The 27955-nt window shown below is 40.0% G+C and overlaps 1 protein-coding gene across 2 annotated transcripts in view; it reads right to left on the bottom strand.

Annotated features, from left to right (window-relative positions):
• dnah7 (dynein, axonemal, heavy chain 7) overlaps positions 1-27955 on the bottom strand; it is an 81574-nt gene that overhangs the window by 47270 nt on the left and 6349 nt on the right. For both annotated transcript variants that reach the window (XM_079358471.1, XM_079358470.1), the window contains exons 13-31: positions 27799-27877; positions 26677-26901; positions 26391-26537; positions 25609-25788; positions 24377-24517; positions 23915-24282; positions 23044-23230; positions 16542-16735; positions 11854-12052; positions 11510-11650; positions 9973-10185; positions 9781-9890; positions 8490-8658; positions 8050-8152; positions 6940-7067; positions 6504-6716; positions 5660-5758; positions 3935-4183; positions 991-1140 (exon numbers count right to left, since the gene is read on the bottom strand). In XM_079358471.1, coding sequence (XP_079214597.1) covers positions 991-1140; positions 3935-4183; positions 5660-5758; positions 6504-6716; positions 6940-7067; positions 8050-8152; positions 8490-8658; positions 9781-9890; positions 9973-10185; positions 11510-11650; positions 11854-12052; positions 16542-16735; positions 23044-23230; positions 23915-24282; positions 24377-24517; positions 25609-25788; positions 26391-26537; positions 26677-26901; positions 27799-27877 — 3295 coding nt within the window. The remainder of the gene's footprint in view (positions 1-990; positions 1141-3934; positions 4184-5659; positions 5759-6503; positions 6717-6939; positions 7068-8049; positions 8153-8489; positions 8659-9780; positions 9891-9972; positions 10186-11509; positions 11651-11853; positions 12053-16541; positions 16736-23043; positions 23231-23914; positions 24283-24376; positions 24518-25608; positions 25789-26390; positions 26538-26676; positions 26902-27798; positions 27878-27955) is intronic.

Genomic DNA, 27955 nt, shown 5'->3' on the forward strand with positions numbered 1-27955 from the left:
GATTAGCAAAAAGAAAATGAGTTTAGTAAACGTGATGCTTGAAAAAACTGCGAAAACAAAGGAAGACTTTTGCCGAGAGGAAAATTATTTTTCAAAAACGGAATTAAGACAAGCCCAGTTCCTGCTCTCTATTTTCTTTGCATCAGGGTGTAATGTGTGCAGCTGTCAAAACCAATCCCCACTCTACTTCTTCATTGACAATACAAAACAATTTGTAAAAATGACAACTTTACATACAGACACAATTTTTTAAATGACAAGTTCATTTGGAAACAATTCCAGAACAGGGCGAAGAAATGAGTTTCCATGATGACATGCCTCCCCTTGAAATCGCCCGCCCATGTGTGTCTCGTGCATCTTCGCATGAATGAAAGAGTTATTTAAGTCGTGAATTTAACAAGACAGGAACATGTTTCTTTTGTTTACCCTGTCACTGCAGTCTTTCTTTCGACAGGCTTGATATTAATTGGAATGTCATGCCTATTGTGCACAGATCCATCCTGAAGCGGTAAACTGAGACTGACGATAATGCATTTACGTCTCATCTCTCTCTTTCTTCCTCCTCCTATGACATGAATCGTTTGAGTATGATGAATCTTCTGCAACATCCTAACTTGCAAAAAGAGCAATATGCTACTAATACTAGAGGTCAAATAAAGGTCAATGGTTTTAACCTTCAGGACAAAGGTCAGACCTCATAAAGATCATTTGTAAATTCTGCACAATATTTAGGTTTGTATATTTGAAATATATATGAACATGAAAACATTACCGCATATGCCCAAGAGTGAACACTGTGCAATTAATCCAGGTTTTAAAGGCTTTGTATCAGGTTGGCCTGATACAAAGCTAACCCTTCACAGCTCTGAGCATGTGTGTCTTCATAATGGCCTAAAAGAGCATGTAGCAGAATTATCATGCTGCTTTTTTGTGCATCTGAATAATTGTCACGACCCAGTAAACAAGAAAATATGAGACAGAATTTCTTACCTGTGAGGAAGCGAAGGATCTGTAGCTGACAGCAAGGATGCCATCAGACCACTCATGAGAAATGGGGTCAAACTGTCCATACAGCTGGCCCATGGTGATGGATTTGGGATTGATGACTGTGATCTGTACCTGGTTCTCATCCATTAAACCCTGGTGTAACAAAAATACAGACATAAAACATGGAAAGACACACTGATAATAAGACCAAACATAGAATTATCTTTCACTAAAAACGGGGGATAAATGATGAACAGATAAAGGTTGTACTTTTAATGTTGAAAAATAGCCAAATTGATCATGCCAAGCAAGTCATGAATAAGACTTGTGCAAATGTGAATAATATGTAGATAGATAGATAGATAGATAGATAGATAGATAGATAGATATGCACATCCACACACATATATATATATATATATATATATATATATATACACACACACATATATATATATACATATATATATATATACACATATATACACACACACACACACATATGTATATACATACACTCAACAAAAATATAAACGCAACACTTTTGTTTTTGCTCCCATTTGTCATGAGATGGACTCAAAGATCTAAAATTCATTCCAGATACACAATATTACCATTTCTCTCAAACATTGTTCATAAATCTGTCTAAATGTGTGATAGTGAGCACTTTTGCTTTGCTGAGACAATCCATCCCACCTCACAGGTGTGCCACATCAAGATGCTCATCAGACACCATGATTAGTGCATAGGTGTACCTTAGACTGTCCACAATAAAAGGCCACCCTGAAATGTGCAGTTTTTGCTTTATTGAGGGTCTGGGGACTCAGAACCAGTCAGTATCTGGTGTGACCACCATTTGCCTCATGCAGTGCAACACATCTTCTTCGCATAGAGTTTATCAGATTGTCAATTGTGGCCTGTGGAATGTTGGTCCACTCCTCTTCAATGGCTGTGCGAAGTTGCTGGATATTAGTGGGAACTGGTACGCGCTGTCGTATACGCCGGTCAAGCACATCCCAAACATGCTCAATGGGTGACATGTCCGGTGAGTATGCTGGCCATGCAAGAACTGGGACATTTTCAGCTTCCAAGAATTGTGTACAGATCCTTGCAACATGGGGCCGTGCATTATCTTGCTGAAACATGAGGTGATGTTCATGGATGTATGGCACAACAATGGGCCTCAGGATCTCATCACGGTATCTCTGTGCATTCAAAATGCCATCAATAAAATGCACCTGTGTTCTTCGTCCATAACAGATGCCTGCCCATACCATAACCCCACCACCACCATGGGCCACTCGATCCACAACATTGACATCAGCAAAGCGCTCACCCACACGACGCCACACACGCTGTCTGCCATCTGCCCTGAACAATGTAAACCGAGATTCATCCGTGAAGAGAACACCTCTCCAACGTGCCAGACGCCATCGAATGTGAGCATTTGCCCACTCAAGTCTGTTACGGCGACGATCTGGAGTCAGGTTAAGACCCCGATGAGGACGACGAGCATGCAGTTGAGCTTCCCTGAGACGGTTTCTGACAGTTTGTGCAGAAATTCTTTGGTTATGCAAACCAATTGTTTCAGCAGCTGTCTGAGTAGCTGGTCTCAGACGATCTTGGAGGTGAACCTGCTGGATGTGGAGGTCCTGGGCTGGTGTGGTTACACGTGGTCTGCGGTTGTGAGGCCGGTTGGATGTACTGCCATATTCTCTGAAACGCCTTTGGAGACGGCTTATGGTGGAGAAATGAACATTCAATGCCCGAGCAACAGATCTGGTTGACATTCCTGCTGTCAGCATGCCAATTGCACGCTCCCTCAATGCTTGCGCCATCTGTGGCATTTTGCTGTGAGACAAAACTGCACATTTCAGAGTGGCCTTTTATTGTGGGCAGTATAAGGTACACCTGTGCACTAATCATGGTGTCTGATGAGCATCTTGATGTGGCACACCTGTGAGGTGGGATGGATTGTCTCAGCAAAGCAAAAGTGCTCACTATCACACATTTAGACAGATTTATGAACAATGTTTGAGAGAAATGGTAATATTGTGTATCTGGAATGAATTTTAGATCTTTGAGTCCATCTCATGACAAATGGGAGCAAAAACAAAAGTGTTGCGTTTATATTTTTGTTGAGTATATATCCACACTAGAGCAAACAGCTTTAAAGACAAGTTGTCACTTTGAATAAAAAAGCATGAGGAAAAAGAAGCTGCTGAAAAAACAATCTAGTGGGAAGGGGAGGGGGGTTTGGACATGATCAGTGGATGTGCAGCAACAAGGATGACGATGACAAATGTGGCATTCCCCCACGCTCCATCAGCAGGCCTTCATCTGTCTCCTCAGTGGGATGGCTCTCAGGCTCTCAGCCATGTAAATACAACAAGCCAGTTCTGCTGTTCTCTGTGAGATCGATAACTACTACAGCTCTGACAAATTGGATAGATGTGTTTACTTCAGACCAACATGTATCACGGATAAGCCTTGGATATTGAGTGTGAGACGTATTTTCACCTGACATGAAGGTTCATATGATTTTTTACTGACAAAGGGAACGTAATGTCCCAAGGACTCAGAAGCCCCATCAAAGTTTGTAATAAAAAACAATTAATAAAAGCATGGTTAACCAACTGAAAAGAAGGTTTTTCTCCCAAAAGCACTGACAGAGTGACTAGATTTAGACCTGACAAGAACATAATGGATAAACTGGACCTCAAGGACAACTACGAAAATGCAACCAAGAAAACGGTTTAAAGTTGCGAGCAAACAAGACTGAGTGTACCGTGAAAGATCATAAAATATAAAAAGCTGAAGTACAACTTGAGGCCTGATGTTATTAATTCATCCAAATATGTTTACATTCTTCAATACCAATTAATATTGATTTGATTGCATTTGTTAGCAGATATTTTTGACAATGCGTATTGAATGCATATCATACCTTCGTACAGACATCCTGAAGGGCTGCTGCCAGCACACCATAGGCGCTGGTCTTGCCTCCAAAGGGCTCGCCCACAATCATGAAACCATGCCTTACTATCATCATCTCAAAGATCTGCAGGATTTTCTCAGCAAAGAATTCAGTGAGCTGCAGATTCATGCGCTTGCAGTTTTCCACGATGGCCTCCATGAGGTCGCTGTAGTCTCGATTTGGAAGCTGGACCCCTGGGAAGAGGTCAGAGGTTATGCCCTACGATGGAGAGATAAAAATTAGTTTAGGCACAGTTAGGGGGTACGCATCGAGTGACATGACAGACCCTTCCTGAAAACTTCCCGTCTTAGTCTGGGTGGGATGCATGTGTGATTGAAAACAGCTGAATTAGTTCAGCCCAACCTTATCCTGACTTTTCCAGCCAGCCCCTGAATAAAATGTCTGTGTAAGGTCAGGGCGAGCTGATGAGTACATAAAACAAGTACCGTAAATTCCGGACTATAAGCCGCTACTTTTTTCTCACACTTCGAGCACTGCGGCTTCTACTCCGGTGCGGCTAATGCATGGATTTTTTATGGGGGACAATGAGCTTCTGCCGCAAAAACATTTGACTTCGTCACGTCGGATCTTAATATCAGTCATTTTGCGCTTCATGCACGCACCCTCATCATGGAAAACACACGGAGAAATACATATGATGCAGCTTTCAAGCTAAAGGCGATCGACCTGGCTGTCAAAGAAGCTAACAGAGCTGCTGCACGTTAAGATGACACTGACAGCGACAACAGAGACTGAGGAAGTGAGTAATGAAGTCATTCTGAGGCAGTGAATGGATGGACTTTTTCCTGTGAAATATATTACGGTCATCTTTTTCATCAGCCGTGTTACAGACACCGTCGGCTAGGCTTCGTATTGTAACGGTTCATGTTGTAAAGTCAGTAGTTGATAACGTGTTCATAATTCCGATTATGTGGAGAGTCAGTGAATGCACCAGCGAGAACGTGTTGAGTGGCTTTATGAGAGAACGCTGGGGGAGAGAGTTGGATTGTTACGGCAAGTTATGTGTTGTTCTCTGCTGTAAACGGCGTGGTCACGGCCGACAGTGATCGGGTTATTAAGTTATTATTTGAACGCTCTCGTCGTCCTTTAACGTCCGTACGGACGCTACAGTATTTGCGGATGTTACCGGTAGCCTACGTCTGTGTAAATAGCTCTTGTTATAGCGTGGACACCTGCGGCTTATAATCAAGTGCGGCTTATATATGTACAAATACATTTATTTACTTATTTTTAGCCGGTGCGGCTTATATCCAGGTGCGCTCAATAGTACGGAATTTACGGTAATAAGCTTGAACATTAAAGTGGGTTGTCCATGTTGAGCAGAATTTTGCTGCTCTATATGCTGGTCACTACTCACGATAATATTGTATGTTATATTGTGAGAATTCTCCTGACACAGAAAATCTCCCGCTGTGAGGTTTATGTGTGAAAGTCAGGGCCTCAATCTTTACCCTAATCTCTAAAATTATCCAGAATACATTGGGAGTTCATGCGTGTTTCACCAACACAAATGTTTACCTTGAGGTTTTTTGCTAAGGTAAATTCACTCACACTAACCCACACTTGAATTCTTTTGACTCAAACATACTTAAATATCCTTTCGCATAATGGTTCAAAATGAACCGAGTGGCCCCATTAATCAAGACAGAAGAGCTCAGCTCATGTTGCACGCACCGCAAACAGCTTTAGATCATGGGACAAGAACTTGGGGAGGTTGACGTCAATAATGGATCTCAGCAACAGGGTGTCTTCATTCTCCTCTGGAAAAGTGAGCTGCAGAGAAAAAAACCCGCCCCCCAGGATGAAAAAGGGATGATTGAATGTGAGGACAAAAAGCAGACTTTAAAAAAAAAAATACACTAAAGGAAATAATAAGCAGACGTGAGAGAAACAGGAGAATCATGCAGATATACAAAAAGATAACAGGAGAAATGTCCCTGCTAACTCTATTTGAAACCTGATGAAATAAACGATGTGTTTCAGTTCACCTAAGTAGGCGCATATCTCAAAGACAGCACCTGTTGATAATATTCTATTTGAAAGCCAAATCTCTTCCTCCTCTCTTCACTGCAAAACACTCATATTGTCTGAAGAAAACAAGGAGGTGGACCAATTCTTTACATGTGTCATCTAATGTTTGCATTCAGTGTCATACAATAACTTTTATTTGTGCACAGTATCTAAATATGATCACAGAAATACCAGCATCTAACCAACACTAGATAAAATAAACTCACAACCCCTACATATTAACTAAGCTTGTGTAAGGACTCAGGAAAGATGCTACACTCGGATGTTTGCATTTTTGCACATTTACTTGCTTCATCAACACAAACTGTGAGAAAGTTGAGATATTCTTGCACTCCAATTAGGACATTTGCCTTCTATGATGAGAGATGGTGTTTCACTTTTCCGAGCCATCACAAAAAAACAGTATTCCAAAAACAAACGTGCTGATAGTGGCATTATGGTAATTTTTGTAACTGACACTGGAGGAAGTTTGTGGGAAAATGTTGACCTTGAGGTTTCCAGCAGCAGTCAGCACAGACTTGACAGCCCTCATCCCGTAGTCATAGTGGTGCTGTGAGGATAGTTGCTCAGAGCAGAGTCGATAGGTTGCCACTATTTTCACCGACAGGGGACGTGCAGTCACAAAGCCGCAGGAGTAGAGGACAATCTCTGCGATCATTGCGTAGTCCGGTACCATCATCGCCACAGTCCTGAACAAAGCCTGATGTAAAAGAGATATTTACATTATGTATTATTTACATTTATATTACAGAGTAAAATACATTTGTTTTTCATCAATAATTGACAAGCTTAGATTTTAAACTATTACTATTTTTTTACTTTTATAAAATATTTCTTGATTGTGTGTTTGTTATGTCTAAAACATGTTTTCCAGTAGTCTTGGAAGGGATGTAGAGATAAAATCAGAGGTCCAGATAATGTACCTTGAGGTTATCTGGTAACTCAGAGCGACCAGCATATCCAGGATTCATAGTGATGAATACAGCACAGGAAGGGTTCAGCTTTAGCTCCGTCCCTTCAAACATCAGCAGCTCAACATGGGCAACAATTCCTGCACACAAACATGCACTTAGAGGTGGTTCAAGTTTACTTCATGTTTGTGCATTTTGAGTCTGGCAAAGAAATTTATCAGACTCAGACTTTATTGTCCAAAATGGAAATTCTCTTTCGCAGCACTGTACAGGTTTGACAGCAATCAACAGTTACAGTATAGAGAAAATCAACAGCAAAGGTTACACAGTATACAAACAAACACACAGCGGCTTCAGGGCAGGTCTGGCTGCAGGGATCAGGTTTTTCCTAAAGCGAGCCTTCCTGCATCACAGTGCTCTGAACCTTCACCCATGAGGGCAGATGAGCAGGGTGCTGATTTAGTGGGTGTGATGCCCTCTTCTATTGTGGATACAATGCGTGTGAGGGCATTCACTTTTTATGAGCATATCTGTACGTGCCATGTGACAGTATCAGTAGATGACAAATCTGTGCATATAAATACACATTATACCTCTTTACTTAAAACCAAAAGATTAGTTGATTTACTGTTAAGACATCTGTCAGACAGGTCCATTTTATTTTCCATTTTGTTACTATTCTGACGTTTTAATGATAAATAACTAATACAACACTCTCTATCCATGATTCAGATGGGGAAAAGTTCAGATGTAAAACAACACTTTGAAAAATAGTCAGCAGATATGAAATAGAAACTTCAGAGCATTTTCAAATGTACGTTATTATTTTAGAAAAAAAATGTTTATCCATTTCACTGTTGCATCTTTAAATGTAAGTCACTGTACCCCCATGAAACACATTTGACATGCGGGTGTGCAGTGCAGAACAAAGATATGCTTGAAGTTTTGCAAGCTACAGTAGTCTACACAAATTGCCTGAGCTCAGAGCTGCATCCCTTTACAGTCAAAAAAAGGCTTTTTTCTTCTTCTCACAAAAAATTACCATATTCAAATTTGGTACAGTTTGCCAAAGATCAAAGACACAGAAAGCAAGAATTTCATAAAAACAAAAACAATTCAAACCTCTCTGGATTGTGAGAATCTGTTGAGCCACAACAGACAGCACCTCCAAGTCAATGCGGTTAAACTCGTCAAAGCAGGCCCAGGCTCCACAGGACAGAAGGCCCTGGTAATACATGCAGGAAAACACAAACAGGCGGATTGGCAAGAATACACATCACACACATTGAAATGTTTATTGTTTATACAAGCAACCTTTGCCCGAGTAAGTTAGGACAATGTCAGCATGGCAAACAAGAGAACGTTCTCAGAAGAAAAAACATTGCTCATTTCAAGTAAAAAAATGTTTTAAAAAATGAGAGAGGTAAAGGATTACAATCCCATGTCAGTCTTTATTATCAGACTTTGCTGAGGTGTATTCCATGGTGGAAGAATCTTTTCCAGTTGAAGTTTGGACAAGAAGCGAAAACTAAATCTAACTTTTGATTTGAGTGTTTACTCACTTTGAAGAATTTGCCAAGAGCAATGTAATCCAGTCCATCAGAGCAGTTGAACACCACACATTGTTTAGCCACAGCTTTGGCCAGGTCTTTGGTCGTCTCTGTCTTTCCTGTGCCAGCTGGACCCTCGGGGGCCCCTCCCAAATGAAGGCTCAGTGCCCCAAACAAAGTGCTGGAGGGGGAACAGCGAGAAGACAGCACAGCACAGACATCATAACAGCTCCTAGTCAGTCAACGGTAAATCTGATCATGTGTTTCCTCGCTCTGCGATGTAATTATAGTTTTGTTAACAGCTCATGTCAAAGAGTCTCCACTCTAACAAATAAAACATTCTGTGAAATGTTGATGGAGAATGTTTTGGGGAAAGTGGCTACTTTTGAGTGCTGGGCCTTCAGACAAATCAGTCTAATCTCCGACTAACATACTGGACATACTGGGAATTTCTCTTCAGGGATATGGAAATAATGTATTGGTCAATTTGGGCAAAAGCTATTGACTAAAATATAATCTAATATAAATTTAAATTAAACAACATTCTTAACTGTGTTTTCTGTTGTGTCTTGGTTTGGGAACAGAAACTCTCTGAACCAGATCATGAAGTGGTCCAATAAACTGGTCGGAAGGCAACAGCTGAGTCGGTTGACCTTGTAGAGCAGGCAGGTGGTGCGGCTCACCGGCTCTGTCTTAAAAGATGAGTCACATCCTCTGTACTGTGAGTTTCAGCTCCTTCCTTCTGGATGAAGACTTTCAGTCCCAAAAAGCAAAACGAAGCGCTAAAGGTACAGCTCTGTCCGAGCGGCCATTATAGGGCGGAACAAGTTACAGTGTGTTCACAGATCAACTTGTTTTATCATTGTCAGTTGGAACCTGCGCACTTCATGCACCTCAGCACTTTTACCCATGTACCGTGCATTTGCACTTTGTGTATTTAGATATTGTCTGTGTTGTATGACGTGACTCTCCCAGCAACTAAATCTACCTACGGTAGAAACAAAGTAAGTTGAACCAAACTGTCTGAAGCACACAGCTTGGACTCACAACCATTCAACACTGCTACCATGTTTCTAATGATACACAGCTTCATGTAAATGGGTGAAGTATCTTTAAAGTCAAACCTTATTTATTTAACATTTTCTTCATTTTTTATTTTTTTTTCACAAGTTCTTGCAGTAACTTTTAGCAACAACTCAGCAAAGAAGCAACATAAAATCCCTGTATGGAGTGAACTCAAACAAGACAAGACATCTGGCTGCACAGATAAACAAATGAAAGTGAACAGTTGAAGTAACTTTACCGGTAGCAGCGGTCTGTGAGGGGGGTGATAACCAGACGTGGAGTATTTCCTAGATATTCGTAACCATAAGGCAAACCTGCATTGATCATCTTAGTCTGGAGGTGGTTTTCCTGTGTAGTGCAGAAATGAAACACCCAGTATTCTTTATGTGTTCTGAAAACACATGGGACACTGTTGCCCCTTTTTACTTACCACCCAGTAGTAGCGTAGCTGGCTTAGCCACTCAAAGTCGTTCTCGTCGTTTATTCCCTTTTGCACCAGTGTAGCGAGCACATCCCTGGCATGGACGTCCAGCACAACAAGGGCTCCCAGGGTCACCCGGGTCTGCTTTGATAGTTTGCCACGTACAAGTGCCACAATGTCATCAATCTGTCTATTGTTCTGCTCCAGGTAGTCGTCTAAGGCCTGAAGGAGAGGAACATGACATTATTGGAGGTAAAGGATGTTGCAGTATGTTGAAGACAGAACATGATTTCAGGAAGACTCCATCAGTGAACTGAAGATCATCCGTGCATGCAGTACACTGCATGTTTCCTGTATTCTAGAAATGATATTTTAAAAAGAAAATGCATAACCTTGTGTCTCTAAGGAGATTAAATGAATGTAATGCACCCAGGGGATTTCCCGTCCAATTTATTAGAACAAAGTATTATATTATAAGTGGATATGGCAGCAGACCTGGAGCTGTCAGATTATTACGTGTAGGTGCTCTCCATTTGATGTGACAGATTTAATATTGTTTCTAATTTACTTTCAAACCATCTGTTCCATAATACACCACTGGCGCTGTGTAAAAATCGCAGCAGTAATAAACTCGATGATAGCTTGCAGATAGTGCCACACTGTAAGCATCACACTCATTGAAAAGTAATGAGTGAAGACCACAGTTTATCTACAGCTAATCAGACACTGTTGACCTCATCCAACCTCTTAACTCTTTGTGTAAACTGTTCCTTCTGATCCATCTGACATTACATACTTGGTATAATGTATGTTACCATAGCAACAGCACGCTGTATATTATGTATTTCTAAAGCAAGATGTTACCATGGTAGCAGCTTTATTAGAGACATCAAGGAACTTTAGACCATATATGATGTGATTTATAAAAAGAAGGCATCTTTTCAACAGGATAAGGAAGGTAAGAGCATAGATAAAGTCAATTGTCGGCTGCACAATGAGACGTAACAAACTAACTATTGAATTTCTTATCTGAGCTGAAAAAAATGATTTACAATGAACAGGATATTCTCTGTCCAGATGGCTACGAGAGTCTTTCAGGGTTTTTTAAAAATGTCTTCAAACATCAGTATTGTTGAAAAACCTTCTGCAGTTTTTAAAGAAGAACAAATGTTCAGCTCTATGAAGAGAAAAACGTAACGTCCATACAGTATATAGAAGGCCCACATGGGGCTGACTGTTCCATTAACAAGTTTAATGCATTGACAAAGGACCACCCTGACTCAGTATAGAAAGTAGAGTCTAGAACAGTGGTTGCCAAACTTTTATCCCGCAACCCCCAAAATAACGATGCAAGAGACTATTGGCCCCCTCTGTCCCGATAATGTGGACTATTTCACATTAAGGGGCAAAATATGCAATTTGAAGAAATAGGAAATTTGTTTTTGGAAAGCATCTCGCGACTCCTCTCCCAATATCTTGCAACCACCCAGGGGGTCCCGACCCCCACTTTGGGAACCACTGGTCAGGAATACATAATGCATCTCACCTTCTGTCCTGAATGAATTGCTTCATGGATATCCTTCGTCCAGTACACCTGTGAGACGCAGAGCACAGTCTGACCCGGCCACGCACACACCCAGTGTATCCTCAGCTCTTTGGGGTACGCCTCTATCGCCTCCCCGATTACCTATAATGCACCACAAGAGAAACAATGGATTTGTTTACATTGTACATAAGTGGTATTTGAAAGCCTTGTGTGTGCTGGCTCAATCTTATAAAACACATAGACTGGTTTATTATAATTTCAGTGAATATAAAACTAAACTGGCTTCTTTTTGCTTGTGAGTGTATAGAAAAGGAAAAATAGGGCCATAATGAACCAAACAACACCTTGTGTAGAGAGGCAATCATGCTATTCTCAAGTTCCAGAAGCCACTTCTCCACCTGACCCCTGGCTTTGGATGTGGAAATGATATCCAGCAGCAGCACTACTTCACCCTCACTGCTCTTCATGTGAGTGATGTCCAGTAAATTGGTGAAGACAACACGAGCGATGCCTTCAAAGCACTTCTTCAGATGTGGCTGCACCCTGAAGGAGAGTAATGCAACAAAGTGTAAAAACTTGCAGTAGACTCTTTCTTACTCTTTGTCCAAGTTTGTAAGTTCTCAGTACCTTTTTCCCAGGGCTACCTACCACAGACTTAAAACTTTAACAAGTGTTAAATTGAGACAGAAGATCTTTTCTCATCTTACCCAAAAGACAGGATTGACAACAGCACAAAAAACGGAATCAATCATCGCCAGGATTCAGAATACATAATAAACCACGATCACATAAAAAAGCACATTCAGTGTTTGTATTTGTGTTTAGAGGTAGCCCCTAGAGTAAGTTTTTAGTATGCAGCTGAAGTTGATGCTTATGATGTTTTGTCAGCAGATAATTGAAAAATAAACATTAAATAAATAAAGGCCTATTGATGCACACAGTTTGAATCCATGTCCCCTCCTGTGACACTGAAAACATCCAAATTGAACATATAAAGCATGAGAGGAAGGACAACTTTATTTTACTGCCCCTCATCTCAGTGAACCTTTTCTTAAATCATGAAGAGAAGGGCCCTTCATAGCTGCATTTCCCCTCAAACACTAGGCGATGCTTTTTCACTCACTGGAGGTCACAGAAGAATCGGGGAAAACTACAGCACTGGCACATTTTGCTCAGATAAATGGATTGCTCTGATTGTAGAACAACATTATGCAAAACATTAGTTTGCAACCCAGGGTCTGAGATGTAAGAAAATGATTTAGAGTGTCATGAACCTGACAAAGGCCGGCATAAATAGACTAACTTAAGAGCAGAATTAAAGGCAGGTTAGGTAATTTCCTCCAGAAACACTTTTTAAGCTTTGGGTTGAAATTGTCTTTAGGTCCTGACAGACATTAATAACTCAAGCACTCTGAAAATGAAACAAAGACAATCTGTCATCTGTAGCAGTTATAAGCCTTTAAAAACTTTACCAATTTGATGAACCAATCATGCCTCTCCATCTTCCTGCTCGTTCTCTACTCCATGAATGCACAAGCCCACACTTAAATCACGAGTTGAAATCCACTACTGGACCAATGGCGCTTGTCCATGTAAGTGAGGAGCGTGGCTTTTGAGGGAGCACAGAGGGGAAGGGGTGGGTGCAGACGGCGCACTGAAGGAATGCTACTATTAAAATCATGCTAGCTTTTGAAAACTGCCAACCCTGCCTTTAAACATTTCTGTGACCTCGAGAAAAGCTAACTTTCCAAAGCTAAGTTCTCTATTCATGACAACTGTATGGGGACATTTTATAAGTTACTTCTAACGAAAGAGCGTGTCAAACTCTAGACATGACAAAATGCTTTTTAAGGGTGGTCCCAAAACCGATTGACATCATTTTGGATTATTACACTATTTATATACAGCCGATGGTTCACAACAAGCAATGTGACAGACTTGCTGCTTGCACAAACAAAGCCTTTCCCTATTTTCTTTTCCCGGCCTCAAAGGTCTGTGTTTCTGTACACTTTGTAGTCCTAAAGAATATTCCTTCTCTGTTCAGAAAAGAACTGGGGGTAGTGAGAAATAACTACAAGTTTTCCAATCCTGAAGTAATACGACCTTTCTTCTTATACATACCCCAAATAAAAGTAGCTTGTTTTGTAAGCCAAGGACTGCATTTATGGAGCAGAGGCTCATATTCTCAAAAAAAAAATCCAAATAGCAATCTCCTGAGAACTGCATTACACCATGTCCTAGTACTCCAGACAGCCCCACGAAAGCAGAATGCCTTCTTTTCAGAAGAGCTGATATGAGTACAAGGCTCTGCACACACTATGATCATTTCCAAAGAGAGAAAAGAGGGTGAGAAGGGTTAAAGCGAAAAGAGTGAAGGTGTGAGAGATTAGAACATCTTTTGTCTGTCATCATCCATTCATTGATGAGCACTAAATGAGGCAGAGGCAGGTGATCGAAGGACTTCATTTCAGGGGGAGGAAACCATTTCAGGGGTCAAGGAAGCATGTGGTTGTTCCTCAAAAGAGAACATCTCTTTAAACTGATTTGCTCCATCGACGTGCTAAATCTGTGTTGCTTGATAGGAACTGCTGGTTTCATCAATCTTATCATATTTGGCACAGAAGTTGGTCAAGGAGGCAGTTTAATTTACAAAGGGACGACACACATCTACAAATGCTATTCATCTATACGAAGAGAGAAAGAGAGAGAATGGTTTTATTTAGACCAGATGTAAAAATAGTTATACGAGAGGATGTAAACACATGTTTACATATGTATCCTGGTTGAGAGGTCCTTTTCAAAGGGGCTGTGACCTACAACATATCTGGCTGTTATTCTAAATGAGGGATGAGTGCAAGTCGTGGATTAATAATTGAGGGGCACCAGAATTACTATTCCACTCAATTCATTTTAATACTTTTATCAATGTGGTGCCCACAACGCCAGTCAAATGCTTTAAGGCAGCGGCCCACCAATAACCCTCACTGTAACTCCAGTTAACTGGCCTTCTCTCCCTGATTTACTGCTTAGGTGTAAATCGAGTACAGATTAAGTATGGCATCTCACGGAAGCAGCACAGGAATCTGGAGTAACAACTGGTGCTAGCACTGCTAAAATTAGCCACACTCTACAAAGTCATTCGACATCGTTTACCTGCAGAGTAGTGCACACTGAAGTGCCGCATATTTCAGTGGTCTTAAAAATTGTCTTCGATTTCAATCAAAGGCTTCATTTCTACAATTCATTTAGCAGACACTATGATCATAATTTAGTGAGCAATATGTTTCAAACTGTAAGTCGGCTTCAGCTCATATAAACTAGTCAGTTTTCCTATTTTAAGACAAATGGTTTGAATTGATGTGTCCATTTATTCAACACGGAAAATAGTCATTAAAGGAATCTGTTTGTGTTTGGCAGTAAACCAACTAAGACGTAGACAATAATGGTTGTTGAGTCAGTTTGAGCAAGCACATCATGTGCAAGGGGGACATGTGCTATTCTTTCTCTGCCATGTCTGCTTCCTTTTATGAATTTGGCTTCTACTGTTTTGGGGCGGCAGTAGCTCAGTCTGTAGGGACTTGGGTTGGGAACCGGAGGGTCGCTGGTTCAAGTCCCGGCACGGACCAAGTCCGGAAACTGGTCTGGTAACTGGAGAGGTGCCAGTCCATTTCCTGAGCACTGCCGAGGTGCCCCTGAGCAAGGCACCGAACCCCAAAAACTGCTCTGGAGCGCTCGCTGTGGGCAGCCCCCTCACTCTGAGACCTCTCCATTAATGCATGTCACTAGAACCCTGTTTGTGCATGAGTGTGTATCTCGGCCTATGTGTGTGTTAGACAGAGTGTAAACCGAATTTCCCCTCGTGGGATTAATAAAGTGTAAATTATTATTATTATTTGTTTGTTCCCCCTCTAACTGTTCTGGAGGATCTCAGAGGAATCTTGACTTTTGAAGTATTATTTCACCAGAAATCGGAATGTCTAAAAATTGACTGAACAGGACCGTAACTAAACCTCTGTCAGTCTTTGATACTATAAACCAGTTTGAAACCTTTAATTCATTGTGGAAATGGGGAAACGAGGGATTAGAGTCATTTACTCGTCTGTTTCCAATACTGAAACTTCCTTTTTTAGCTCATGTAGTCCTGGCCATTAAAGAACGCAGGCTAAAGCCACTACTGCACTGGCTTTTGACTCTACATCCATTTCTTCTACACAGTCTCAGGGGTCTCCAACCTTTCTTTATCTGAGAGCTACTTTGAAAAAATAAAAATGACCAAGAGCTACTTGCGCTACATCGCTTGCATTCATTTAATTTACATTGCAAACATCAGCTAAATTAAGCCACTGTTTGTTTACGTGTGAAATGGCAATAATCCAATGCTCAATATCTTAACTTCGCATCAAGGTCCAAGAAAAAAAGATATATATATTTTACACTGATTGTGCCACATAGTCAGCTACGTTTCTGAAAATTCACATCAATTTCCAAGAAAACATGACTACTTAACACTTTTATGGGTAAATTGTATGAAGAGGAGAAAAAAAAATGTTAAACAAAGTTGTTTGTGGTGCAGGTAGGATGATTGTTGTCAGCCTGCCAGATCTTGAAAACATTTACAATGATGGTTCCTGTCACGCGCCCTCAGCATCACCAGGGACCCCTCAGGTCATCCTGCTGTCAGTCTTTTCATTCCTCTTCCCTCAGGCAGACGGCATCGCTCCATTAAATGCATTTCATCCTGTTATGCAAATAGCTTTTCGTCCATACGCTGTACGCAGCCTGAGCAAACACGTATGATCTACAGGAATGTATCTCATGTGGCTCTACTATCTGTTCTTTTTCTTATTTATGTTGTCTGTTTTTTAAACTTTCTGTCTTGTGTCCTTGTCTGAACTGAACTGAATAGTGGGAATAGGTGCATTTACTGTTGTCTGATTATTATCATTTTTTACACAGTCAGTCAACCTGCCAGCGAGCTACCTGTTGGAGAGATCAGGGGTGATCTACATGATTAGTATACTGAAATTCTTACTTTGTTGGGTCTTTGGTCTCTGAGAGAATTTCCAGCAGCTCCTCATTAGACAGGAAGAAGAACCGTGGAAAATAGAGACGCTTCTTCTCCAGGTAGTTGTTAAGACCTTTGAGGATCAGCTCCAGAAGTTTATTGGACTTCTTCAGCCTCTCAAGCATCTTGTCGATTGTAATCACTGCCAACACGTGGTTGTCCTAACACAGATGGAAAATAATGTGAGTGAGACACTTAAATCAATGATTAGCTGCTTTCAACTGACTTTGACGATAGATGCTGTTCATCAATCAGGAAGCTTTGCTATTTAATTATTGTGGTCATCTCCCAAAAAGATCCTTAAGATGGACATCCTTTACCTCTTAGGACAATTTCAGGTTGATGCAAACTTATTTCAAGGTCAGTGATTCTGTTTTCTATTTACCCTTCAGCCTCCTAAAACTGTAAGCCTTAACTGAACCTCTCAAAGCCACTTTGAAGAAAGCAGCATTTTCTTCCATTCACTCCCAAGACAAAGAACACCAAACCCTGCAAAGTGGCCTGAGAGTGTTGCACAAAAGTTGCTGTTCCATTTATACTTCACTTTACTCTTTCAATGTCGAGGCAAGGCTACATTTAATAGCTGGAAATTCTGGTAAATTAAGGTTGTTTGTTGTATTCATATCTCTCAGGTCGTCAAGTATCGTGACTGCTGCCTTCAAGGAAACAGTAAGACGCTGCAAAGCTTCCTTTTGCAACATCCCCTCTATGTTCCACAGTGATGCACAGTTGTCATTCGGCACTGTTGAAAATCTATCATAGGACAGTAATAGAGATTTCACCTGGAGCCTGTCGGGCACAATATGAAATATTTCATCTCTGATATCATCTCATCCGTACCCTGATTGAATATCCTGTGAAACTGTCAGCCCCAGGAAGCGGCTAAATAAAAAGTCTTTCTAATCTTCACGGCTGGACAGTAAAAGTATGAACCTGCTCATATAAAATGTTAGCATTTTTTATTTTATTTTTTTTAAATGAGGTGCACAGCTCAGCCTGACATCATCTTCTGATTAGAGAGAAACAAAATGCAAGAATGAGCTAACTGCAGAGTTACTGTAGTGTGAAGTGAAAGTAGGAAACACGGAGGAACATAAAACATCTTGACTCGCCCCGCTCTTACAAACTTAAAGGTAGAGATGTCTAAAACAAACAAAAAAAAAACTGTGTTTATTCCTGCTGGTTTACATGCTTTTATCATTTACCCCAGCTATAAATGTCTTATTTACAGCCCACTTCATGCTGCAGAAAAAAACACCCTTTTGATCCAAGCTAGACTTGTCAACATGACTTCTAGCTTTTTAAAATTGAAACAACATACTCAGTGGAAAGGAAACACTGAGATAGTTTCATCACTAGCCCATAGAGAGAGAGTACATCTTCACATTTTCCTGCCAATTTGACTCCCATCACCACTTCATGACTCCTTTATGTTGTGTTTATGACACAAATGAGGGTAACGGTGAGGGGCCAGAGAAGAAGTCGAAAGCAGGATAACAGTAACAGCGGGATCATGTCCGTCAAAGATAAGAAGAAGTCAAAGGATGAAGAATAACCGGAGAAACTGACACCAACTTTCAGGGGATAAATACATTTATCCTGCACTTTATCTTTTAAGGGGCTTTTATGTACTTCAGTTAATCAGATATCATGGTGAATCATCCTATGATTATCTTGCATGAGAACAATGTTGGAGGAATCGCTGTATCAATATCGTGGGCAACGTATTAAGTATCATATTGAGTATCATATTGTATCATGATGACCCTGAGGTCTAAGCCTGAAGAACAGCCAATGAAAAAACAATCAACTCTTTCTTTCTTTAAAATGTGTAAAACCCACAATGAAATGTAGCAACAACAGGATGATAATCATTTAGGATCGCTCATGATTTGTGATTGATTTCTTATAACATCTAAAGTGAAGGCAGGGCCAAAGTGACTTCTCCACCCAATCTGTTCATAACAAAATAATGAATACGCAGTAGAGATGAAGGATAGCAACCATTTTGACCATTTTTATGATGCATTAGCCATTAGATAAGATTTGAACTAACACTCGCGTTGAATGCTGACTCTGTCTGAATAGGAAACACAAAGCTGAGGGTGCCTCAATTGACCAACAGTTATTCAGGCTTTTCATGGATTTAATCAGACTTGTGGTTTTGGCCTATTTTGGAGAACGCTGTTATAAGAGTGCTCTTTTTTATATTCAGCCTGCCAGCAGGAAGCTATTCATGAGCACACTGAGAGGATAACAATGTTCTCATGCATGTGACAATGTGGCTTTCATGATCCAAACAGACAGCTTCAATTGAAGGACAGGAACTATCCAAAGTAGATTTTTAGCAGGTCTGCACTTTGTGTGGTAAAAAAAATGATAACATTTACATACTGGTAGAATTTGTCTAACTTCCATTTTGATGCACACAACACAATGAGGATGTAAACAAAACGTATTGCAAGTTCGAGGCACAATCGGCTGAGTATTTGGGTAAAAATGTAATCCCAAAGGCTAATAGTAAACAAAATGCCATCATGGCTTATCAGATAAAGGGGGGGGGGGGTCAAGGCGTCAGATGCTGCTAAGTTAAAAGATAGCAGGTTCATAGAAACACGTCTTAGATTTGAATGGTTTGGTCCAGCAATTGAGTATGCAATAATGGGTAAATAATATGTAAAAGGGTTGCAAATAGTGGAAGAGAATTAAGGTAGAATATCCACTGATCCACAGATCAGTGGATCTAGAGCAGCTCCAAGTGGTCGATTTGGTCACAGCAGCCTGGGAAAACAGACCTTGATGTGATTTGTTGGTGCAATAGCTGCACTGTAGTCTGCCTTTTAGCTGACACTGTTCTGTGGTGGCATGTCGAGATGATTCCAATTTCATGCACTGCTGATCAATGCTATGGACAAGATGAAGAGATGTGTTGTTTGTCACATTTTGATTTAGTATGAGTCTATGCAGGGGCTTCTTCCAATAACTGACCTACGTGGGGGGGTTAGGGGAATAATAGAATTATTAGCTTGAAACATTTTAAGGCATTGATTGTAACTGATGAGAAGATGAAGAGCATTTTCTGAAATATCAATGTCTTGTTTTCAAGTGCTTCATCTTAATTGGCAGTACTGCGGGTTTTCCACGACTCATACAAAAAGAGATAAAATAAGAATATGTAAATAAAAGGAGCAAAAAAAAAGTCACTTTGTTTCTAAAATTAAATTAACATCACTGTTGGCTTCACACATTTTCAAAATGACTGGCAGAATAATCTGTAATTTGATTACAGCTTTCATTTAAAGTAGCAGGTTGTCATGGCAGCACAGAACATTGTCTGTGCCACTACAAGTTCGGGTTTATACTATGTGATCATATATTTGAACAATGTGTGAGAGAGGGTGATGAGATGGGATGAGAGTTGGCTAAACAACCAATAAACCGACAGTGACAACGTCTCTCCTGCCTCTACTTCTGTCATCTCAGGTTCTCTTTGGCTGACAGCGCTGTGAACAGGCCAAAGGGGGGAAAACTCTATGATGTGCTGGGATATTTTTACTTAGTATGAGTCAGACTCACTCTCCTATTTTTTCTTATCTAGAGGAATCCGATGATCTCCCATCAAAGATGACACACACTGTTTTTCTTTCTGGTAAAATGTAATCATGTACAGTGGGTAGTAAAGGACTTTGGGGGCTGCGCATCAGAGCAGTTGGCAGTTCAGGGCCTTGCTCAAGGCACCTTGGCAGTATCCAGCTACCATACCAACTTCTATATTTTGCTCTGCACTGGGACCCTCTGGTTTCCAACCTAAGTCCCTACAGACTTAGCTACTGCTGCCCTTGATTAAAAGAGAAATACTTTTTATGTAAACACGTCACACAATCAAGACAAAATTTGAGGCCGTGGTTGTGAGAAGTATTTTGTATTTTATGCAGGTCCACGTAAAGTCAAGTGGCAAACTGTACTTAATAATAAAATGACACTCGATGTTGAAAAAGTTACTTTAATATTGAAAATGTAACAATAATAATGATTAAAAAAAAACAACATTTCACTATTTTAGCCATGCGCCTGCTCAGTGCTCTGTTCAATAATAAATCAGTATAAAAGATTCCTGCTTTCTTTTTTGGAATCAAGTTTCTTCTGTACCTTAAAATGTATTTCTAAGGCAGAAAACACAGACAGAAAATAGTGCTTTTATTTTCTGATTAAATTCACACAGTGGGTAAAAGTAGTTTTTTTAAAGCATTCTGACTGTTTGAGCTTATTAACGTCACTAATAAGGTTTGAGGAGGCTCACTAGTATAATCAAACACAAACTCGTCAGCAACATTATGCACATTAAGGAATGGGTCTTGTTAAAGGCCTCTTTGCAAGGCTTCATCATTAAGATAATCACATAATCATAACTAAACCATCGAGATCCTGATCGAGAGAAAAACAAACCTCCATGTCTGACAGGGCACCTCCTATCCTAACATGCTTTTGATAAAGTGAAAATATGACACAATCATTCATTAAACCCATGCAGTGAATTTCAAATGGAATCATCTTGTATGAGAATGATTTCCCAGCACACAAGCAGAACCTGCTGATTTCACTTCAGTCAACTGGAAAAGGTTGATAAATGTAAGAAACGGTACGCTGATTTGTATATGAGGACGAGTATAAATGCAGTAACAGTAAAAACCTGTGTACACTTTACTACTCGAGCTGCAGCAGACGAGACAATGCACATGTGTCTGTGCACGCTCCCTGTCCCTTGGTGACCTACTTTTCTTTGTGGTTCAGTATAGCCCTGCCCCTTCCAGACAAAATCTATAATTTCTATTTGATGGTGCAGTCAGGCTCGGCTTTCTGGAGGACACTCGCTGAAATTGATGTGTCTCATTTCGGGTGTACTGAGGACACCAATTACCCTTTGGAAACTCTTTGAGGATGCTGCAACACTCCCTTTGTTATCGTTGTTCTGTTGTTTCTGTCTTGCTCTTTATTTTATACCAACCCGTTCTCTCTCTCTCTCTCTGAACTCTCTTTCCCCATCCCATTTCACACATTATACTTCTTTCTGAATTGGCTCAATACTTCTAGCATTCCACTGTATTTCATGATCACCATCTCCTTTTGCTCCCACCACAGTGCTTGTTTGTTAGAAAGAGAAAAAAACTGTCCATGTATATGCTGCAAGCTTCTTTTGACATACTAGGATTTTGATCTGCAACTTCTGTTCCACCAAAACTAATCTTGGGTCTGTTACAAACATGATGAACAGAAGCACCGGAGAAAAGAAGGGCATGTTCAGAAACATGTTGTCTCTATATTTATATACTGACCAGTAACTGTTCTGGTCAAGTTTTCAGACATCATTATAAATATTGGTTCTTTCAATTCATCACTGACAAACTTAGATTTCAAAAGATACATTTTCATTTCACTTGAAGTTAGAATCCAGATCCTGTAGCTGCTCTTTAGGTATCTAAAGTAATTGAGTGGTTAACTGCGATCCTTTTCACCCGTTTAATTAGCTGTCACTTTGCGTTTTGGGTCAGAATGTCACTGTGTGCTCCCCTGACTGATTTACTCTAAATTAAAGCTGAATGATGTTTACAAGCTCCTGCATGTCCTAAATATTCAGATTATAGCTATCGTACTTCCTTATTGGGGGACAGTGGATAGACAAGGTAATAAGGAGAGAGGATGGGGCAGTCACATGTGGAAAAGGAGCCACAGGTCAGTCTTGTTCCCAGGCCGGCCTGCGTGGAAGATCCTAACCGCTCAGCCCTCTTTGCTCCCAACATATTTTTTATTTTTATTTACTGAATAATAAAGTTCAGGAAGGCTTTGTTGAGTTGCATTGATAGATGATTGTTTTTGTGCACTTACATTGTACAGTTTGGTACAGACTGCCTGTGTTAAGAACTAAAAGGCATCAGTCATTTGTACCTGCTGCTATTTGTTTGGTAAATAGCAGTTAAATAGGAGTTGAATTTCTTGCTCATTGCACATTGCACTTTAACTTGTAACACTTAAGTCTGGATGTTAGAGCATCTCTGCTGCTGGCCTTTATGTTTCATGGTGTTCTGCACTTGATGTTAGCTGAACTATAATTGTGAGTTTAATGTATGTATTTGTATGTTTCAAACTAATTTCCCTGTGAGGACAATAAAGATACCTTTGGCCCTTTAGCAAACAAAAATGCATTCTAGTCACATTATCATTATTATTATTATCATTATTATTATTATTATTAAACTCTGTGGGACCAGAGCTTAAAAATAATGAGATTCACGAAGAATCTTACTTACAGTATATATCGCAGCAATTGTCATCATCACATTTGTTATTTACCAGGATGAATTTTTTTTATTATTGACAGAAGCTACGCCACAGAGAGTTCTTCTTAAGCATTACTGCATCCTGGTGCAATAAAAAAAACCATACCAAAACAAATAAAGGCTGAACCACTCACCACTGCTACTTGTTTCATGGTGTCTCTCCAGGTTTTGTCCACAGAAGTGAAACGGCGTCCCTCCTCTGGCATCTGAGTCATGATATCTGGGGAGCTGAATATGGGCTCCAGGTACAGCCACGTGGACTGCACCTTCAACCATTCATCCAGGATCTCTTGGAGAAGCAGCAACTTGTCCTCCCATTCCCTTCGGAAGAAAAGTCAATGTAAGTTGAAAAACAACATTTGGGATTCAGGGGGGGGATCTACAGTATGTCACGTTGAAAGGAAATCAAGTTCCATAACCATCTCAGGAGAAAGCTCAAATAAAATGATAAAAAAAAGCTCCTCACCTTCTTTACTATCATTTTAGTAGATTAAAAAAATCAATCTACCCTTTCAACTCTTGCATTGTGATGACAAACTGATTTGTTTTCATGAGCTATGGAATCATCATCATCTACCGTCCACAAGCTGGATGAAGGCATTCAAAGTTCTTATGCAATATTACCTAAAAGATCACTAGAAACTTTTCAGGAGAAGCTTAGAAATCTAACAAATCTCACATAACTTTTTCATAAAGCTGCAGACAACTCTGTTACAAACAGCAACATGTGATCGCAACATTACACAAAGTTACAGAGGTAATTTTCTGAACTCAGGCACATTCATTTATAGATCTATTTTTTTTTATCTTGGCCTTAACGTGTGCTCAACGGAAACTGTGGTGCATGGCAGAAAATGCACCAGTTTACCACTTCAGTAAAAGCCCTGTTTAATAAACAGAACTAAACATGGCCTTGTTAAAGTTCAATCATTTAAAAAAAAAAAAAAAACTAGCTGAGTGATATTTACATACAGGTGGTAGGTTCAGGCAAATCTGTCCTCTCACCGTATCTCCGTTTCAAAAGGTTTGATGAACGGCGAGCCCCTCATGGTTTGTGTCTTCACTAAATGATCATCTAAAAGCATCTGCACTTCTTCCACAGATGATAGGATCGAGGTGCCCGTCTCTCTGTAAGCCAGGAGGCAGAACACCATGTCCTCCCATTCGCCTGCCATTTTCTCCATGGCCTTCTCCAGGGAGTACTCTTTGCTGGCTGCTTCACTGATGCCCTCAAAGCTGCTCAGGTGCTGATCCAGGCTCAAGGTTAGGAAGTGAGCCACACAGGCCTGATCATCAGCTGGCTGCAGGGACACGCCAGCCACCTCTGACATGGCTTCCCAGTGACGTTCACGTAAACCCGGATTGCACAACACCTGTGAAGGAGTAGTTCAACCCAGGTAGTGTAAAAATAAAGTGAAATACAGCTTTTGATTACTTAGCTAAATGTTTAGTCTGTTAACGTCAAACCTGCACTATAGGGATGTGCTCCTTGAATTCCTCCACCTTCGTCTTCATAGTGGTGGCTATGTGCAGAGCCTTGGGGACATCATTGAAGCCTTTCTCCAGCTTGTACAGAGTGCGCCAGAAGTTCCCAACATCTCCTTCCACCTACATGGGTCGGTCAGGAAATAAAAATAAAAATGGACAAAAACAAACAAACTTCTGATTAGAAACAATTACAGAAACATTTCTATTTTTAAAAAAAAAGATCAACCCTCTGACATGAAGCGATCACTGTGTTATAAATAAATGGATCGACTTCTCATCCTTCTTTGACTTCTATAACAAGCCCTTTTGCTTCTTCAATAACTTGAGCAACTTTAAGATGTTTAGATATGAGTTCAGTTTTAGTTCTGTAACAATGGCTGATCTTAAAGAAAAAAAAAATGTGTTACACACAGTATATCTGAGGTCAAAGATCCATCAATGTTAATATGAGGCTATTTGTGGCCACATGGAAAAGTCAAATCTGTAACACAGTTTGTGACTTAAACATAATTCATTATATATTATAATAATCAGATGAAAAGTTTTTTTTCTATAGAAGTTTAAAATTATAGGCGGCCTGAAAGCTTTCAAACAAATCCAAGAATGAAACGTAGCTTTATCTTCAGTTTTAACCACTGTGTGTCTTTGTAATACCAAATCTAAATATTTGATGCAGCCCTGTGTTGTCTCGTAGGTGTTCTGCACCATTTGTTTTTTCACTCTGTAACGGCTACTCTGAGATGCTGTTCTAGTTTTTCTCTTATATTCAGAAGGTAACAGGTATTTTTCTAAGCTAGAGTAGCTTTGAGGTTATTGTAAGTTATTCTTTTATAGACCATTTTTCTGGCCACATTCTGTGATTTAATTTTTTTGATATTTTTGTCAATTTCGTTCATAAATGTTTAGAAATCTTTCACTGTTTTTCTGCACTATTTTCTTGTTGTTCTCGTTTGTTCTTGACTACTTCCACTGCTCTCTGTGTTCCTTGAGACAACATTTAAAAACTCTGCCTGATAGACAAATTAAGCTGAACACTTGACTGCAGTTAATGATCTAAAAAAACCCTTTTAATTCAGACACTAGGGCCTTGTAAAAAGAAGCCTAACCCCAAAACAATGGACAGACGATACACAGATAATGATGTCTGCGTTCATTGTCCGTGATAATCTGATGTGTAATCGTTTATTCCTATTTGGAGAACTTCTTGTTACCTTGTCTGGGTTGACACCTGAGAGCGGTCCATTGAGCCACTTGTTATGCTGGTTTAGGAAGTCAGTGGCCGTCTCATAAAGGCGCAGGAAGGGTGTGAGCTTGTCCTGGATCTTTTTACGCTGTGGGTACTGGGAAACAGACCAGCCGTAGGCTTCCTCCTCGAGGTTGAAATCGTTTATCTTTATTAGGTTAGGAGAAGCGAGGACGAAAAAAAAAACAAAGTCAAGCAAAGGAAACATTGGGTTATAATTAGATGAGTGTTCATGTATATCTGACGCCTTGTGAGGCCCTTACTCAACACTGCTCTCCAGAGGTTTCACATTCAAATACATCAAACTTAAATTAATCAACTGAAACATGATGTTTTTAGTTCATGCATCAGTCGCTACTATGTAATGTAACTGAGTTGTAAACTTCCTAAGTCAAATTTTACACCCATTATTGGATAACACGTTTCACAAGTCCATATAAGGTTCCCATGCACATACCAATGTTATTCTGTATCAATATAGGCAGGCCATTTAATGAAAAGCTCCATCGCATGTTTCACTCCTGGGAAACCCAGTGTTTGTGTAACTCTTGGACACCTATTTATCTCACACTCAGAATACAGACTGACTGTATCTAAAGCTATCTGAAGTGACTGTTTGCTGAACTTAAGAGCTTAAAGTTTCCAATATTTTCCAGCAAAGAACAAAGAGAGGCCCCTTAACTTTATCAAGTGTAATCAGCCCATCACTAAAGTAGGGACTGGCACTGGATTAATCTTCATATACTGTACCTTATCCATAGCTTCCTCGAGTTTAGCATTGAGGTCCTGGGATTTCTTCAGATACGTGCTTAATTCTGTCAGATCACCAAAGGTGGTAAATTCCTCCACCTGAACGTTGTACTTCTCCAGGTCTTCAACAAAGTGATCACGACGGGACTGGAATATACACACAGATAAATGCACTCTTGAGTTTCAAGCTATTTGTTTCCAATATACATACATTAGCTCTGTAGCTGAAGTGCAAAAAAATCCCGATTCCAGCCAACAGATGAGAAAGTAAAGTGGAAATACAGACCTTAAGCCCAATCTGATATTCCTCCATCTTTTTAGCGATGATATTTTCGTTTTCCATGAAGATGGATGGCATCCTCTTAAACCACTGGATGGTCTCTGAGTTAAGCTGCATGTCCGATGGTGAGAGGTCCACAAAGTCCATCAGGAAACACAGTTGTGAGTTGGAGTCTGTCAACCTTTGCTGGAACAAGGGCATCTCTGTCGTCTTCAGTTTATTCATGAAGTCCTGACATGGAGGAAAATGTTCAAGTATTTCATTAACATGACAGAAATAGATTAAACATCCATCCGCACTGCTTTCCTATTCTTACTTTGAATCAACGTTGTTCTGATAAAATATGGTTATGTAGGTCATTAAAAGGTTTCATCAACACATGCTTTTATATTTTCTCTATTGGCCTTGTAGTTTGTATTCTTGTTAGCTTAAAGCTAATTCACATCTTCAGTGCCTCAGTAGTCCACAACAAAAAGTCAAAAAACACTGAAAGGGACTAAACACTTCAAGGTACAGAGAGTGTGGAGTATATCAAACCAACATATTCAAAACAGCAACACAAACAAAAAAGACCAACTCAGTGGTTTATTTTTAACAGTTTAACAACATGTTTACGTTTAAGTTACAAATAGAAATGCAGTTGCCACACTGTGTAAAGAATCATCTTTTAGTGAAGATTTGTTTGATTTTACAGACTTCTCAAAGCAAAAGTTAAAATTGTGACAGTATGGAGATGAGGCTGTACTTGATTTTCCGGTATGCTACAGTGACAACACTGCAGTTTTATTTTTCATACAGAATTTCAGGATTGTTTTTACAGAGAGTCCAGATGAATGGCTGTTTTCACAGCTTGTCCCCAGCATGTGATACAGTATGACATGTTTATAAATCAAAACAGTTGTGCTAAATCCGAGTCCACTGCCCAACATGTGAAATCAGAGACTGGGATTAAGAGATGCCAGAGGAACACCGATTATAAAGCAAACATTTTTTTCAATTTATTATAACCATCATGTCTGTCTTATAACTTTTAAATACTTCTTTGTTGAGAGGATGTGACGGATAATTGTACATGCTGCTGTGCACATCCTCAAGCTGGTCTCAGTGATGAACGTGTGGGGCAGTTACCTTTAGATCCATCAGTTCCTGTGTGTCACGCGGTGTACTCAGGGCCTTCTCAGCTATCTTCTCAAACTTCTGACAGAGCCTATGAGAGAAAAAGAATGATTTAAACAATGATCTGCACACACTTACAATGTTATCGTGACATGGCTTGGAGCTAAGA

This window comes from Symphodus melops, assembly GCF_947650265.1.
Source record: "Symphodus melops genome assembly, chromosome: 12".
In the NCBI taxonomy this organism is placed as follows: Eukaryota; Metazoa; Chordata; class Actinopteri; order Labriformes; family Labridae; genus Symphodus; species Symphodus melops.